The 12777-nt window shown below is 52.1% G+C and overlaps 1 protein-coding gene across 1 annotated transcript in view; it reads left to right on the top strand.

The window, feature by feature from the left end:
• IGSF9B (immunoglobulin superfamily member 9B) overlaps positions 1–10984 on the top strand; it is a 53514-nt gene extending 42530 nt beyond the window's left edge. The window contains exons 19-20 of the mRNA XM_026071761.1: positions 9961–10082; positions 10761–10984. Of these exons, the coding sequence (XP_025927546.1) occupies positions 9961–10082; positions 10761–10984 (346 nt within the window). The remainder of the gene's footprint in view (positions 1–9960; positions 10083–10760) is intronic.
• The last annotated feature ends 1793 nt before the right edge of the window (positions 10985–12777 follow it).

Below are 12777 nucleotides of genomic sequence, written 5' to 3' on the forward strand. Positions count from 1 at the left end.
TCCCCCCGGCCCCCTCCTGGCTTCCCCCACCCTGCCTCACCTTCTCCCTCCAACTCCCTCCCCCACCATCATCAACCGAACTCATAGGGTTTGTCTGGATATGCTGCAGCATCCCTTTTGGAGATGGCGTCCCGCGGGCTTTGCTAGGACGCGGCTCGGAAGAGGCTCGTGCCGCGGGTACAGGTTGCATGGCCCTCGCTGGGGGCGTCGCTGCCCGAGCAGGTTACGTAGGCAGACGACCTTCCTCGTGTTCACGGCGCATTACTCGGACCGTTCCTCTTCCCCAACCAGTCGCTGGGAGTCTCGGTAACTCGGGATGCGGGCCGTCTACTAGGCTGGCAAAGACCTAGGTGCTGGGCCCGGCCCCTGTGCTTGCGTAGGTAAGTGTCCTGGTGTTACTGGCAGTTGTTTCCTCTTCTAGTTGCTGGCTCTTGGCTTTCTTCGAACGTTAGGGCCGTTGTGCCTCCTTGTCTTCCTTCTGTTCCTTCTTCCCGCGGAGTCTAGAAAGCTTTAATGCATGACAGAAGCAGCTATAAAAGTCACCTTGCCGCCCCATCTGCAAAAGGGATGCTGCAGCCCCAGGACGCGGGCAGGGAGAGAGATCAAGGACTTAGCCACACCAGCAGCATGTAAAGAGAGGAAAAAAAAAACCCCAGCGGAGATCAGGAAGCTGCCGGCACGCTCAGATCCTGCCCTAAAGAGGGATGTGGCTGCACTAGACTGTAGCGGCTGGTTTTCCAGGTACCAGGGTTGCTCCAGGCAAAGCGTCTTTCTCTTTCTCTCTCTCTTTCTCTCTCTTTGTACTCCTTCTTTTCCTTCGTCTCTTTCGCAGCACCTTAGATCCTGTAGCCGTGCTTCCGTTCCATCCTTTCGTCTTGCTTCATTTTGGCTTGTTGTGTAGCGGGGTTTAACCCCGCAGCTTGTGGAGGAGAGGAGTCAAGGCGTTCACCTGCCGGCGGCGTGCCGCTGCCCAGCGCGGGGCCGGCCGCGAGCCGGGGGGCCGGCGCGGTCGGAGGCCGACGGAGAAGAGGCGCGGTGGGGGCGGGAGGCAGGCGTTTCACCCCGCAGCGCCCTCCGCATTTCACTCCCTCTCTCTGGTACCTGGAAGCGTTAAGGCCTTAGAAATCCCTGGAGCCCTTCGGCACTGCTGGCTGCGGGGTGCGTGGGACCAAGGAGGGCTCACGGCCGAGGATGGGGGAGGGAGAGGACCTGGACGAGCCCGAGACGAATTCTGTGTGGCTTTTGACAGCACAGACGCCTATCTCTCTAAACGTGCACATGGATGTGGATTCACGTCTCCAGCCGGTCTCTGAGCAGGGCACCCTGATGAGTTCCAGGTGCAGGACAGTCACAGGACCAGTCTGTGTTAGAGCACTGTTGTCTGTGCTTTTATGCAGTGTATTCATTTGCTTTGTTGATTACTATTATTTCTTTTCCTTTCTTTTCTGTTTCTTTCCCCCTTTCTTCTCCAGATTTGTTTCGTTTGTGTTTTGGTTTCTTTCCCTCCTTTTCCTTTGGAGTTTTTGACGTGCTGATGTGTTGCGGAGCTCGGCTCCTTGCGGGTGTTGATAACTGCTTTGTTTTTGATTAATCTCAGCTATCTGGGCAGTGTTGTCGAGACAAGCTTCTCCTCAGCTCAATAGGTAAGGGTGATCCATGTCCGAAAGGATGGTGTGGGCGCTGCGGAGGGTGGCTGGGAGTGGGGCATGAGAGGGGACATGGAAGGGGCTTTTCCAATACCATCTCTTCCTTTAAAGGGGAATAAGGATTTGTAAAACGCTAGGGTACACCTTTGTACACATAGTCTCTGTGGCTTTTGGGTTTCCCCTCTCAGCAGTACGTCACTATCCGTGTCCCTTTGGGAAGGCAGTGTGGCTGGAGAGACTGGTGGTAGCACCCGTGTCTTTGGGGGTGAGATGGGCACGGGAGCTCTGGCTGCTTGTGTCCTGTCRCTCCTGTGCGCAGTGTGCTGGCATGATGTGGTTGGGCTTCGGGTACGTCGCTCATCTCCGCCATGGGTCTGCTGTGCACCACGAGCTCAGGCAGGTAGCTCTCATCTCGCTGTGACTGCACTTCCTTCCTTCCTTGGAGGATCACAGTGTGTTGCACCCTCAATCCTGGCAGAGCTTGTGAAGCTCGAGGGGAAATGTATTAGGGAAATGTTTTTGTTGAGAGAAATATTTTGGGGTCTCCCAGCTGACCTAAACAAGGAGGAGTTGATAGCCACGCACGTTGAGCAAGGTAAAATAGCCATTCTCTGGTTTTAACCAGCTGCAAATGGTGCTTTTGGACTAGGGCTCCAAAATAAGTCTCCAACTCTATTCCAGGAAATGGAGACTTTTATTCCCATCAGTAGTTGGATCTATTTTCTTCTTCCCAGTATTTTTAGATTATAAAAAATGGGAGAAGTCTTTTTTCAAGATGGAATTCTATGGTTTGCAGTAGCGTAACTACAGTTTGAGACCGCTGGTAAGGTGTTTTATCTTTGCTGTAAGCTATGGCGAGTGTAGTTGCAATAAAAGCCCTCCCTCTTCGAGATACTCCTCGGAGAAATCCTGTAAGACCTCTTCTGACCCGACTGTAATTAAACAGCTGTCTTGAAAAACTCTCCCAAGGAAACATCTCTCAGGGTCTCTCTTGGTGAGGACAGTTTCCTAGGTGGCCACAGGCATCCCTGGAACTGGAATGGAGTAACTAGGACTTTGTTTCTAGGCCTTATAAGCAAGGAACTTTCTCTTTCCCCTCTCACTATGATTGCTAAAACCAGGCAAGATCTTAGTCATTCCCAACCCCAGAGAGCAGGAACTCTGACCCATGTGGCTGTCAGGCAGACTGGTTGTGAAAAGATATGTGGTATTGCAGATGTGACTGTTTTGGGGGCCTGGCAATGCCCAGGGCTTGTTGGGACTGGTCTTCTAAAAACTTGCACTTGCTGCTGTGGATGAGAAGACTCAAGGTCCTAGCTGGTACTGCCCTAACAGCCTGAGAAGCCTCGTAGAACTGGAAGAGCGCCCTGCGAGAGGGAGACGAGTTGCCCGGTGAAATCAGGTAGATATTCCCAACAGTAAAATTCCTCCAGCTCACGTGGAGGATTGTCCTAGGGTGGGGAGAGCAGAAGAGGATGAGGGGAGGAAGGCGATGGGTCAGTGTGAGGTTGAGAGTTGGGTCAGGTGAGAGCGACAGGGGGCACGGTGAGGGGAGCAGGTTTGGGACATATGGTCTGTTGGGGGACCACGTCCTGGGGCGCTGTCCTTCCTGCCATCCTCTTGGGAGAAACTGCTGACGATACCTGGTCAGTTTGATCTCTTGAGCCATCTTCTTCCTCTGTTTTCCTATGCCAGGCCCAGAGCAGGAGGTCCCCTAAGGAGCAAAGCTAGTGCCGAGCCCTGTGGAAACCAGCTGGGCTGTGTCAGACTTCCCATGAAGTGGGGAAACCATCAGCAAGGCCTTGATTGTTGTCTTTCTCCTTTTCCCATGGTGCTTCTGCTCTGGAAAGGCTCCAGAGCTGAGGGAAGTATCGCTTTAGCACAGCATAGGTCAGTACGAGCTTGCATCGGAGTTCGGCACTGTCTCTGAGCAGGCCTTGGATACGTTCTTGCATGGATACTAGCTTGCTCCTGTCTCTGGTGATGGGAGCCATCAGCTGATGGCATTAGGAGCAGGAGAGGAAGGGGCAGAATGGTATTGCCCAGCAGGACGTTTGCTGCAGAGCAGCGGTGCGTCCTGCTCCAAGAYGCTGCCGGGGAATCCTGTGACGCTGCATGGGGTTGGACTTGCAGGCAGCATTTGCAGAGTCATTATCCCAAAAAGGGAAGCCATGAAGAGAATAAATCTTGCTCTAATAAGTGAGGCATCACATAAAGAGCCCAGCCAAATAATTTCTTTATGATTTGGGGGTCATAAAATTGTCAGTAGATGCAGAGCACAGGGTTTTTATAGCAGACCAGCCAGATTTCTATACTGCAGTAATAAAAGCTGAGAGGAGGAGAGGGAAAGGCAGTTCCGGAGCTTTGTGGCAGCTGCAGCAGAGCTGCCGAGAGCAGCAGCAGGAGGGAGCGCGGAGGTGTAACCTGCACGGGGGGCTCTCTTCACGCTGTGATCATTGGCATGTCCAGGTGCCAGGAGTGGGCAGGCTGTCGCGCAGCAGCTTTCGCCGGGTGGAGAGCGGGTGGCTTTTTTTGAAAAGCAGGAATAAATTATGCAATTACCAAATTAGTACTAGCAGTTTTCCCTTTCTTTCCAATGGGATGCAGTGGGCCGTTATGCATCTCCAGACAGGGAGGAGGGCGTTGTCGTCCCCTTGCAAGGGGGAAACCCAAAAACCACAGACGAGGCAACAAGCACCTGCACCCCTCGGCATCGCAGGCTGCCCCGAGCCGGCCGCCCCGGCTCCCCCTTGCCGGGGCAGCGCTGCCGATGGCCGGAGCGCGCAGGCTTGGACACGGCATAGTGCGAGTGACAAAGGGCCGTCCGCTCCACGCGTGCGGGAGGAGGAGCACCCCTCGCTCCCAGCTTGAAAGCAAACAGGTTCCCCTTTAAAGACTGTCCATGTGCTGATCCTCTGCATGTGTTTCACGCCTCCTCCCGCTTGGAGAAGTTGTGAGTCCTCTTGTCTGAGTGCGTTTTTCTTGGATTATTACTTTTTGTTTCTTTTCAGTCTTTTTGATTTACTTATATATTTTCTCACTCCTGTTTTTCATTTATCTTCCTCTCTTCCCCCCCTGCCCTTCCCTGTGACTGTATTCCCCCCTTCTCTCTACTCCAGCCCTCTTTCCCTCACCCTCTCTCCTCCCTGTCCCTCTCCTGTCAGCATGGTGAAGTCCGTTGTGCAGATGAGTTGTGTTGTCTGCAGACCTGTAGAAGGGTTGTGCTCCCCGCTGTTACCAGCTCCTTCCTCTCATTGCGGCCACGGTGCCTCGGCGGCAGCGCTGTGCTCTGGGGGAAGGGGCAGTGACCGCTGTGTTTCTCTAACACCTTTGGCGCCGAAGGATCTCGAGCGATTCCCGGTTGTGTACTGGCAGCACCCGCTGGGATGGAGGCAGCAGCCAGCTCTGCCTCAGGGCTGAGGGGGAATTCCTGCCCTCGGGAAATGCCTCATGGCATCATCGGTGCCTCTGTAGCGGGCGCAGGACTTGAGATTGAGAAAGAGCCTCGTGTAGGTGAATTGACCTGTTCGTCTGAGGAGGATGAGGGGTTCAAGGAGCCTGGCTGGGACTCTGGGGCCTCTGGAGGTGTCCAAGCAGGTGCTTGGATCTGTAAGCAATTCCTGGATTTTGCTGCCTCGACTCAAGGAGAGAAGGAGACASGGAACGTGGCGTTGAAGAGACCTCCCTCCGCGAGGTGAAATGTCTATTTTGTGCCCTTGAATCTTGTGGCCCAGTCTTTCAGTGGGTTCCCCTTTTGTGGGGAAGAGGGGTAGCGATGCTTCCATGGGCCTTCTCCCTTTCGTCCTTCACTTTGTGCCTGGAAAGAAATTTGAAGAGGAGTAACTGAGATGCATCTGTTGGGTTGGTCTGGCGGAGCCGGTCCTTTAGTCCTTCACCGTCATGAATACGGGAGATGCYTGTTGCAGCTCGGCCGAGGAGAGGAGCTGCAAGGCACACAGCTGGCCTAACTCTCTCTTCTGCCCTAGGTCCCTCCCTTCCCATCTCTGGCCCTGCCGCTCTATGAGGTCCCCCCAGTGCTGTTGTGCTCTTTTCAGTAACTTTCTGTCCGTGTAGTTCAGACTCTTGCTCATTGAGAAGGGTTGTCCTCTGAAGACCCAAGGAAAACTTATTTACTGGATGTTTTGTAGAGGCTTGCAAAAGGCTCATGTCAGAAAGGTACCTGCACTTTTCTTCAAACTCCTTTGCTTGGTGCTATGCTGAAGGCTCTAGAACAAGTTCATCCGCATCCCTGAACCTCTCATCTGTTGGTGTTGAAGATATTTCTCAAGCATGGGCAGTTGCCCAATATGTTAACTCTGGGGGCCGGAAGAGGCTTTTGGCTGGGCTTAAAATGAAAATTAATTTGAAAGAATTGGAGTCCTTTAAAGAAATAAAGGGTGGGTAGAACAGATAAAACTTGGCTGGTGAGTAGCATCATTTCGTCCTCCGCTGTATCTCTTCCTTGCCAGAGGTCAGACAGTATTTATAGTGATACATGGGTTTAGTGCGCTCAGTGTTTATATTTGTGTGTATAAATACAAGTCCAATTACAGAGAACTAGTAGCAATGAGCTTCAGGCAATTTCCTCATAATCCCTCGCGTAAATCTGTTTAATTTTGTCAACATGCCACAGTTAGTAGCATCTTCTTAGAAGAAAAAAGAATGGAAATAGCAAGAGCTTTTTACAAGTCAAGATTTAATAGTATGAGCAAAGTTGCCTGGGGCCGTGGGGCATGGGCAGATGCTGATGGGGCAGGACTGCAGAACGCTTGCTGAGCTCTTTGGGGTCCGGGACTCGGCAAACACAAGCTCTACGGGCTATGGACTGGGACTACAAATATGTGTTTGCTGGATATAAAATGGACAAAATAGCTACAAGCATAGAATTGAACTTGCTGCTGTGGGGCGGCTTTGTGAGCTGTTGTGTGCTGGGGTGCAGGGAGGTGGCTGTCGGTGTCGGTGCCGGTCCACGGTGCAGAGGGGGCAGTGCCACGATGGAGCTATCGCCCGGAGCCTCCGAGGCCACCGATCTCGCTAGAGGCTGTTTGTACCTGGCAGATCGGGGCTTGGGAAAGAGATGTTTAAGCACAGTAACTGCTGGCTTACACATCTAGTCTTTCCTACAAGGAAAAATTCTCCCTAGGATCCAGCCAGCAGGACTACTGGCTTATCTAATGAGGTGCTTCATCTTCTGCTGACGCACTGCACGGCTGGGAGCTGGAACAGAGGATCTCCAGGAACATCCATGCCTTGATGTCTGTTTCGATGGGAAACATGAAAGGGGCTTTTTATACCCCACTCTTTGGGCTTCCATTGCATCTGCTGTGCCCCAGCTGCTTAATCAAATTATGCTGCACTTTTCTTGTACTCCAGTGCTGATAGCAGAACTGAGAAGCTTAGTAATCAGACACATCTTCAAAAACAACCCCCTCTACTCCCTAAGGGGGAAAACCCTTGGGAGCCCTTCACTTGTACCACTCTAGCTTAAGTATCTGCTCCTCTAGCAGCCACTTGGGATCTTGGATTGGAAGTGTTGCTCTCAAGCTGTGCTCTCAGCGATGATATTTAATGGTACGCAGAGAGACTCGCAGAGGAAAGCCTGGAACCTTCTGCATATATTTGGTGGTGCAGAGGCTGCACCTGCAACCAAAGCGAAGTGGAATGAGAGTCTCCAAACTGACCAAAGGTAGAGCTGGGCTTGTTCTCCATTCCTGGATGCGCCGAGGCCGTGAGTTCAAGCTGCCCATACTCTCCTGGTCTGGGCTGCTCCTGCCAGGAACAATGCAGTGTTTCTTTAATGTCAAATGGGTCATAGCTTATTTATGGACAAGGTGACAAAGCAGGAATTTGAATGCACCAATGCCATCTCCTGTCAGTCCGTCTCATGTCAGTCAAGTCCTTGACTTGTCCATCCTGGCTGGCCTGTGAAGGGCATGTGGTGTGCAGGGTCCCAGGCTTCACACAGATCATGGCTCTTGCAGGCACTAGTGTCTGGATTAGACCAACTCTGAGTTGAAGAGGGCTCTGTTTTGCAGCCTTTCGGTTTGTCAGGGCAGTTTCCTGTTTCCTGCTCTTGCTGACACCTTCCATTCACAGATACAGCTCAAAGTTCTGGCCCTTTGGTAGTTTCTGTTTCAGTGGGCAGTGGAATAGCTGGTATCCTTGTCATAGTCATCTTTCCGATGGCCATTTATTTTCTTTCTTGTCTGCAATGGTTTCTAAATGAGGGAAGATGAAAATGCTTCACTTTTGTACTTGCAGCAGACTAGTAACATGGATTTCTCACCATTTTGAATTCAGTTCTTTTCATCATGCCTCTCTTTTTTGAGTCCATCATGGTTATTTGCTGTTAAACAGCTCTTGGACTGTTACTGAATAACCCGAAGTGCAATGAAATGTGAACAGAAGAATAACGCCTTGTGTTCGGATAGAAATGAGCCTGTTCAGAAGACAGTTTCTGATTAATGTTCAGTCCGGAAGACATGGGCTCAATTCCTGTTCCTATTCAGTCTGTCTCTAATTCTGTAAGCGTTTGAGCTGAGAAGTGGGACGTGCCATTTACACGATTCTTGCTGGTAGCTAGCCTGAAAACTGCTGCCTGGGGAAGAGCGTTGCCCTGCTTTCTGCTGGCGGTAGCTCTCGAAGCGTGGTCAGCCCCATGCTGCCTCGGGAGGTGCTCAAGGACGAGCCTTTGATCCCACGGACTACGAGCAGGGGGAGGGGATGGGCTGGCATTTGAACCCTCCCAGAACCACAAAAGCCTGAAGATTCAGGGATTGCTGTTATATCCACTGCGTAGCTGTTTTGAGAAGGTTTGGCTGCTGACCTCCAGTGACTGAGTTGTGAGACGGGAAGTGTCGTCTTTTTTTGAGAGGTAGGAGAGGGCAAGCACAGACTGTGTTGGAAGCACATTGGTTTAAATCTCCAGGCTTTCCTCTCTGGAGCCTTGGGTTCAAGCATTGGCTTTGTCACCATGAAAGGTGTTTGGATGTTTCCCATGTCATCTCTGGGCACCTCATATACAGGTTGTTCTGTGAAGACTAAAATTGCTTGCAGGTAATTATAGATGGCCTTAGCTGTCTTTACTCAGACTTCTGCCTCTGTGGGGTTACATATTTGTGCAACTTGGAGAGACATGAAAGTAAAATGGGAAGGGGGAAGGAAATGGGAAAGCAGCAAGAGGGGGTTGATAGGATGTAGGTGAGAGCTGGACCAACTTCTCTCCCTAGGAAAATGCCTTCCTCTGCTGCCCTGCTCCCTACGGCAGTCATAGCTTTCCCATCCTTGGACAGAAAAAACTGGTACGATGGAGGATAACAGAGTAAAAAAACCTTTGCAAAGAGGAAACCACTTAACCTTGAGCAGATTCTTGTAGAAGAGCTACTCAGGGAATAAGTCTGAGAAACAATTTATAACTACTGATTCTCCTGCAGGAAAAATCCCTTTGCAAATGCCCTCCCTATCCCTCATAATAAAACCCGTCAATGTTTTCATTTCGAAGTCATGGTAGGTCCTATCCTACAGGGCAAGAAAACCCAGCCCCCAGCATCTAAGCGTTAAGAAATGGAAGCTCCTGTAGCGTTGCATTTCTGTTGCTGCTTGTAGCAGGGATCTCGGACTTGGCCGCCCCCGCTGTGTCGGYGTGTGCCCTTCGTGTCCCTGTGTGTCGTGTGCCCCCTGTTTCCCGCCGTGGGAGCGGGGACAGGAAGGATCCCTGCCTCCGTGGTGTTTGTCGGGCCAGTGTCGTCAGAACCGGGGCGCGCACAGCTCCAGCCTGGGGGCTGTCGTGCTGCTTCTGCCTGTCTTGCCTTCTTTGTCCATCCCAAGGGGGTTTCCCACGACTTCCCAGAAAAGCCTTATCGGACATAGGATCTGCCCCATTCTTGTTATTTCACGGTGTTGGGGTTGCAGAGAGGATGAGCTGGGGTGCCCGTTGCGCTCTCGCATGGCTCTTGCGATTCCTCCCCGGCACGGCCGCCAGCAGGTGTTGGATTTTGTTTGCAGGAACAGCTGGAGCCGCGCTCTGCAGCCGGCAGCTGCGCTCATCCCGGTGCGCCGGGGCGGAGGATCCTGGGCGTGCGGGAGGGGGCAGGCGGCCGCAGCAGCCYGCGAAGCCCCGGCCTTTCGCGTCCTTCAGCGCTGCGTTCTGCACCGGCACGTCGGGCTGACCGTGCTCCTCGACCCTGGCTTTCTCACCTTTTCCTTTTCCATGGCAGAGCTGGTTGGGGTTGGCTGACCCTCGCCCTGAGAGACGTCTTCAGACCCGAGCGTGGCCGAGAGCCACTGATGGCACGTGTCTGCTTTTCCTTTCTAGAAAACGTCCATCTCCGTCCCGGGACGCTGCTGCACCTGAGAGGCTCGAAGCTCTGAAATACCAGCGGATAAAGAAGCCCAAAAAGTCATCCAAGGGCTCCTCGAAATCCAGAAAACAATCCAGTGAGTGCGAGGACCCTGAGGTCCCCAACTAGTTCCCCGTCCATGTGGGCATGGACGTTCCCCGTTCCTCTCTCCTGGGGGCAGAGCTCGTGCAGGACCTCGCTGGCTCCGTCTCGGGGGGGGGTCTCTGAGCTCACAGCCTGCGCCTGGTTTTGTCACCAGCGTCCCAAAGGGGCTGACTCCCCTTGCCGAGCCCTGCGTAGCTGGGGTRCGCTGCCGTGACCTGTCTACGCTTCCTCCCGCCTGTGCTCTGCCCTTGCCTTTGAACGAAACCACCCCTTTCCCACTTTAACATCTGTCCACCACCTATCTCTACTGATTTTATTATTATTTTTTTGACTGCTGATTTTCTTTCCTGATTCCCAACATRCTTCTTGTGCTGTCAGGTCTGTCTCCTGACTCTTCCGCCACTCTCCCCTACGCTCGAAGTGACTTTCCGCTTCCTCCCTTGCAAACACCCTCTCTGCTTAGTCCTTCCAAAAACTCTCCTCCCTGCTCAAGCCTCCGCCAAGCAGCAAGGCTTGGGGTGCTCCCGTGAGGTTGAATGTGCTTGGTTCAGGGCCAGGCTTGACTTAATTTCTATTTTACGGTGCGCGAAGCACTGCGTCCGCTCCCGGCGCTGCAGAAGGATGCCGGGCCTCGTCCATCTCCCTTCTCTCCTTCCCTTCTCCTCCCCAGATGGTTCTGCCTCCCAGGTTCAGCAACTTCCCAGCTCTCAGGTACTGTGGCCTGACGAAGCTGTCTGCCTCCGCAAGAAGAAGAGACACCCTCGTCAGGACCCCTTCGCCCGCCTCTCGGCGCTCAAAGATGACCTCTGTCACCGGCAGCTCCCTGAAGACCAGACAGCGATTCTCAACAGCGTGGACCACGACGACTCCGGCGGGCATGCCACTTTGCTTTAGCCTAGCGCCCGCCCCAGAAGGTTAAAAAGGAGGGGGAGGAGGGAGCCGAGAGCCCGCGGCCCACGCGCGCCGCGGGAGGGGGGACGGCTGGGTTGTGGCTGTCGCTCCGCGGCCGGGTGGCCGGCCTCGCCGGGGCTACTTCCACCGAGCCCGGCAGCTTTACGGCGATTGGCGGCAGGGACGAGCCGGGGGGCTCCTCGGGAAGGGGCGTCTCGGCCCCTCGCGCRCCGGGGAGGGTGGGCACCGCGGTGGCGGGGATGCGGCGCTCCTTGCATCCGCTTTTCTCCGTTACGGCTCCGGTGGCGTGAGCCCAGGGAGGGAAGCGAGATGCTAGACCTCGGTTTCAGAAATTATCTCTAGACTTAAAAGGCRTAGATGGAGATTTTGACATTGCTTTCTGCAGCGTGCGTTTAGATAGAAATTGTGGAATTGAACAGCTGGCCCTGAATCACTGGAATAAATTAAATAGCACAGGGTGTAATTAATTCACAAGCAACTAACAAGCCAGACGGGAACTGATAATCCCGCGGATCTGGTTTTGATAAAATGTTACCAAATAATCCCGTGAAAGCTGTAATTGTGAAAATCTCCTTGCCTCCCTTTTCCCAGCCTCCTTTTATGTGAAGATAACAGCAACAAAAATATCAGTGACATCTTTCCTTATCTATCTCTGAAAGGAAAAACAAAAAGTTCCCCAAACCTTCAAATCCACCTGAGATGTGAGAAATCACAGTTTGTTGGTGCTTATGCATTTGAACCTCGTTAACGCATACTGAACACTTTGCAAATATGCAGGTATGGGTCTGTTTTAATCCAAGGGTGTTTTCCCCCAAAGTATAATTTGTCACTTTTGATGAGAGTGGTTTTGATTAACTCCTGGTGACGCTCCATGTATTACTAGCAAGTGTTCTTCAGTGCTGTGTAGTAATGCGATTTCTTACTACAGTAGCGTTTGTAATCTTTACTCATAACTGCAAAATGGGAAGACACCGTTTTAGGTGTGCGGTGTGCAAATGAACAGGGTTTGACTGCATAAAAGTCTCAAAAACCTCCGTTGGCAGCTTGCTGGTCCTGAAAAAGAGCGATTGGGAAATACCCAGCTCTGTGGATCAAGAATGGACGGCTTCTTATAGCAACCGCTCAAAACTAAGCCCAACGTCTTGCGTCAGTTTAAAATATGTTGCTGCTGGTTTCACTGTACCCCCCTTCTTTCTCCTGCTCCAGCCCAGTCTTATAGGCTAGATACGACACATGCTTTGGGTTTTATGCCTCCCTTGGCTCCATCTGAGGAGATCTGTTGTTCCCCTCTTGGTAATGCTGTTCTAACTCTTCACCAGAATGTATTTCCTCTTCAAAATACTTAGGATAGATTCCTTTGTCAATTGGTCTTTTTCTGGATTATGTAGGCCTTTTCTAGCAGGGTAGCTATAGCCTGCTGAAGGAATAACTGTCAGGACACCTGGGTTCGTTTTCCTGCTCTGCCTCCACTATCTAACTGTGTGGCCTTGGGCAAGTCACTTAACCTCTCTGTGCCTCAGTTCTCCCATCTGTAAAATGGGGATAAGTCATATTTAAGCACTTTTGTAAAGCACTTGAATGTCTACAGACAGGAAGTGCTAAATAAATGCTGAGTGCTATTACTGCAAAGTGATCCCTACCTTTAAACTATTTAGAGGTTTTTTTTTCCTCTCTCTCTTTTTTTTTTTAATGTGGTAAAATCAAACACTGCGTCCAGGTTTGCACGATTCTTCCTTTGCGGTAAAGTGCTAAACCCTCCAGCCTACCTGGGAATA

Source organism: Apteryx rowi, unplaced genomic scaffold, assembly GCF_003343035.1.
Source record: "Apteryx rowi isolate R43461 unplaced genomic scaffold, aptRow1 scaffold_33, whole genome shotgun sequence".
In the NCBI taxonomy this organism is placed as follows: Eukaryota; Metazoa; Chordata; class Aves; order Apterygiformes; family Apterygidae; genus Apteryx; species Apteryx rowi.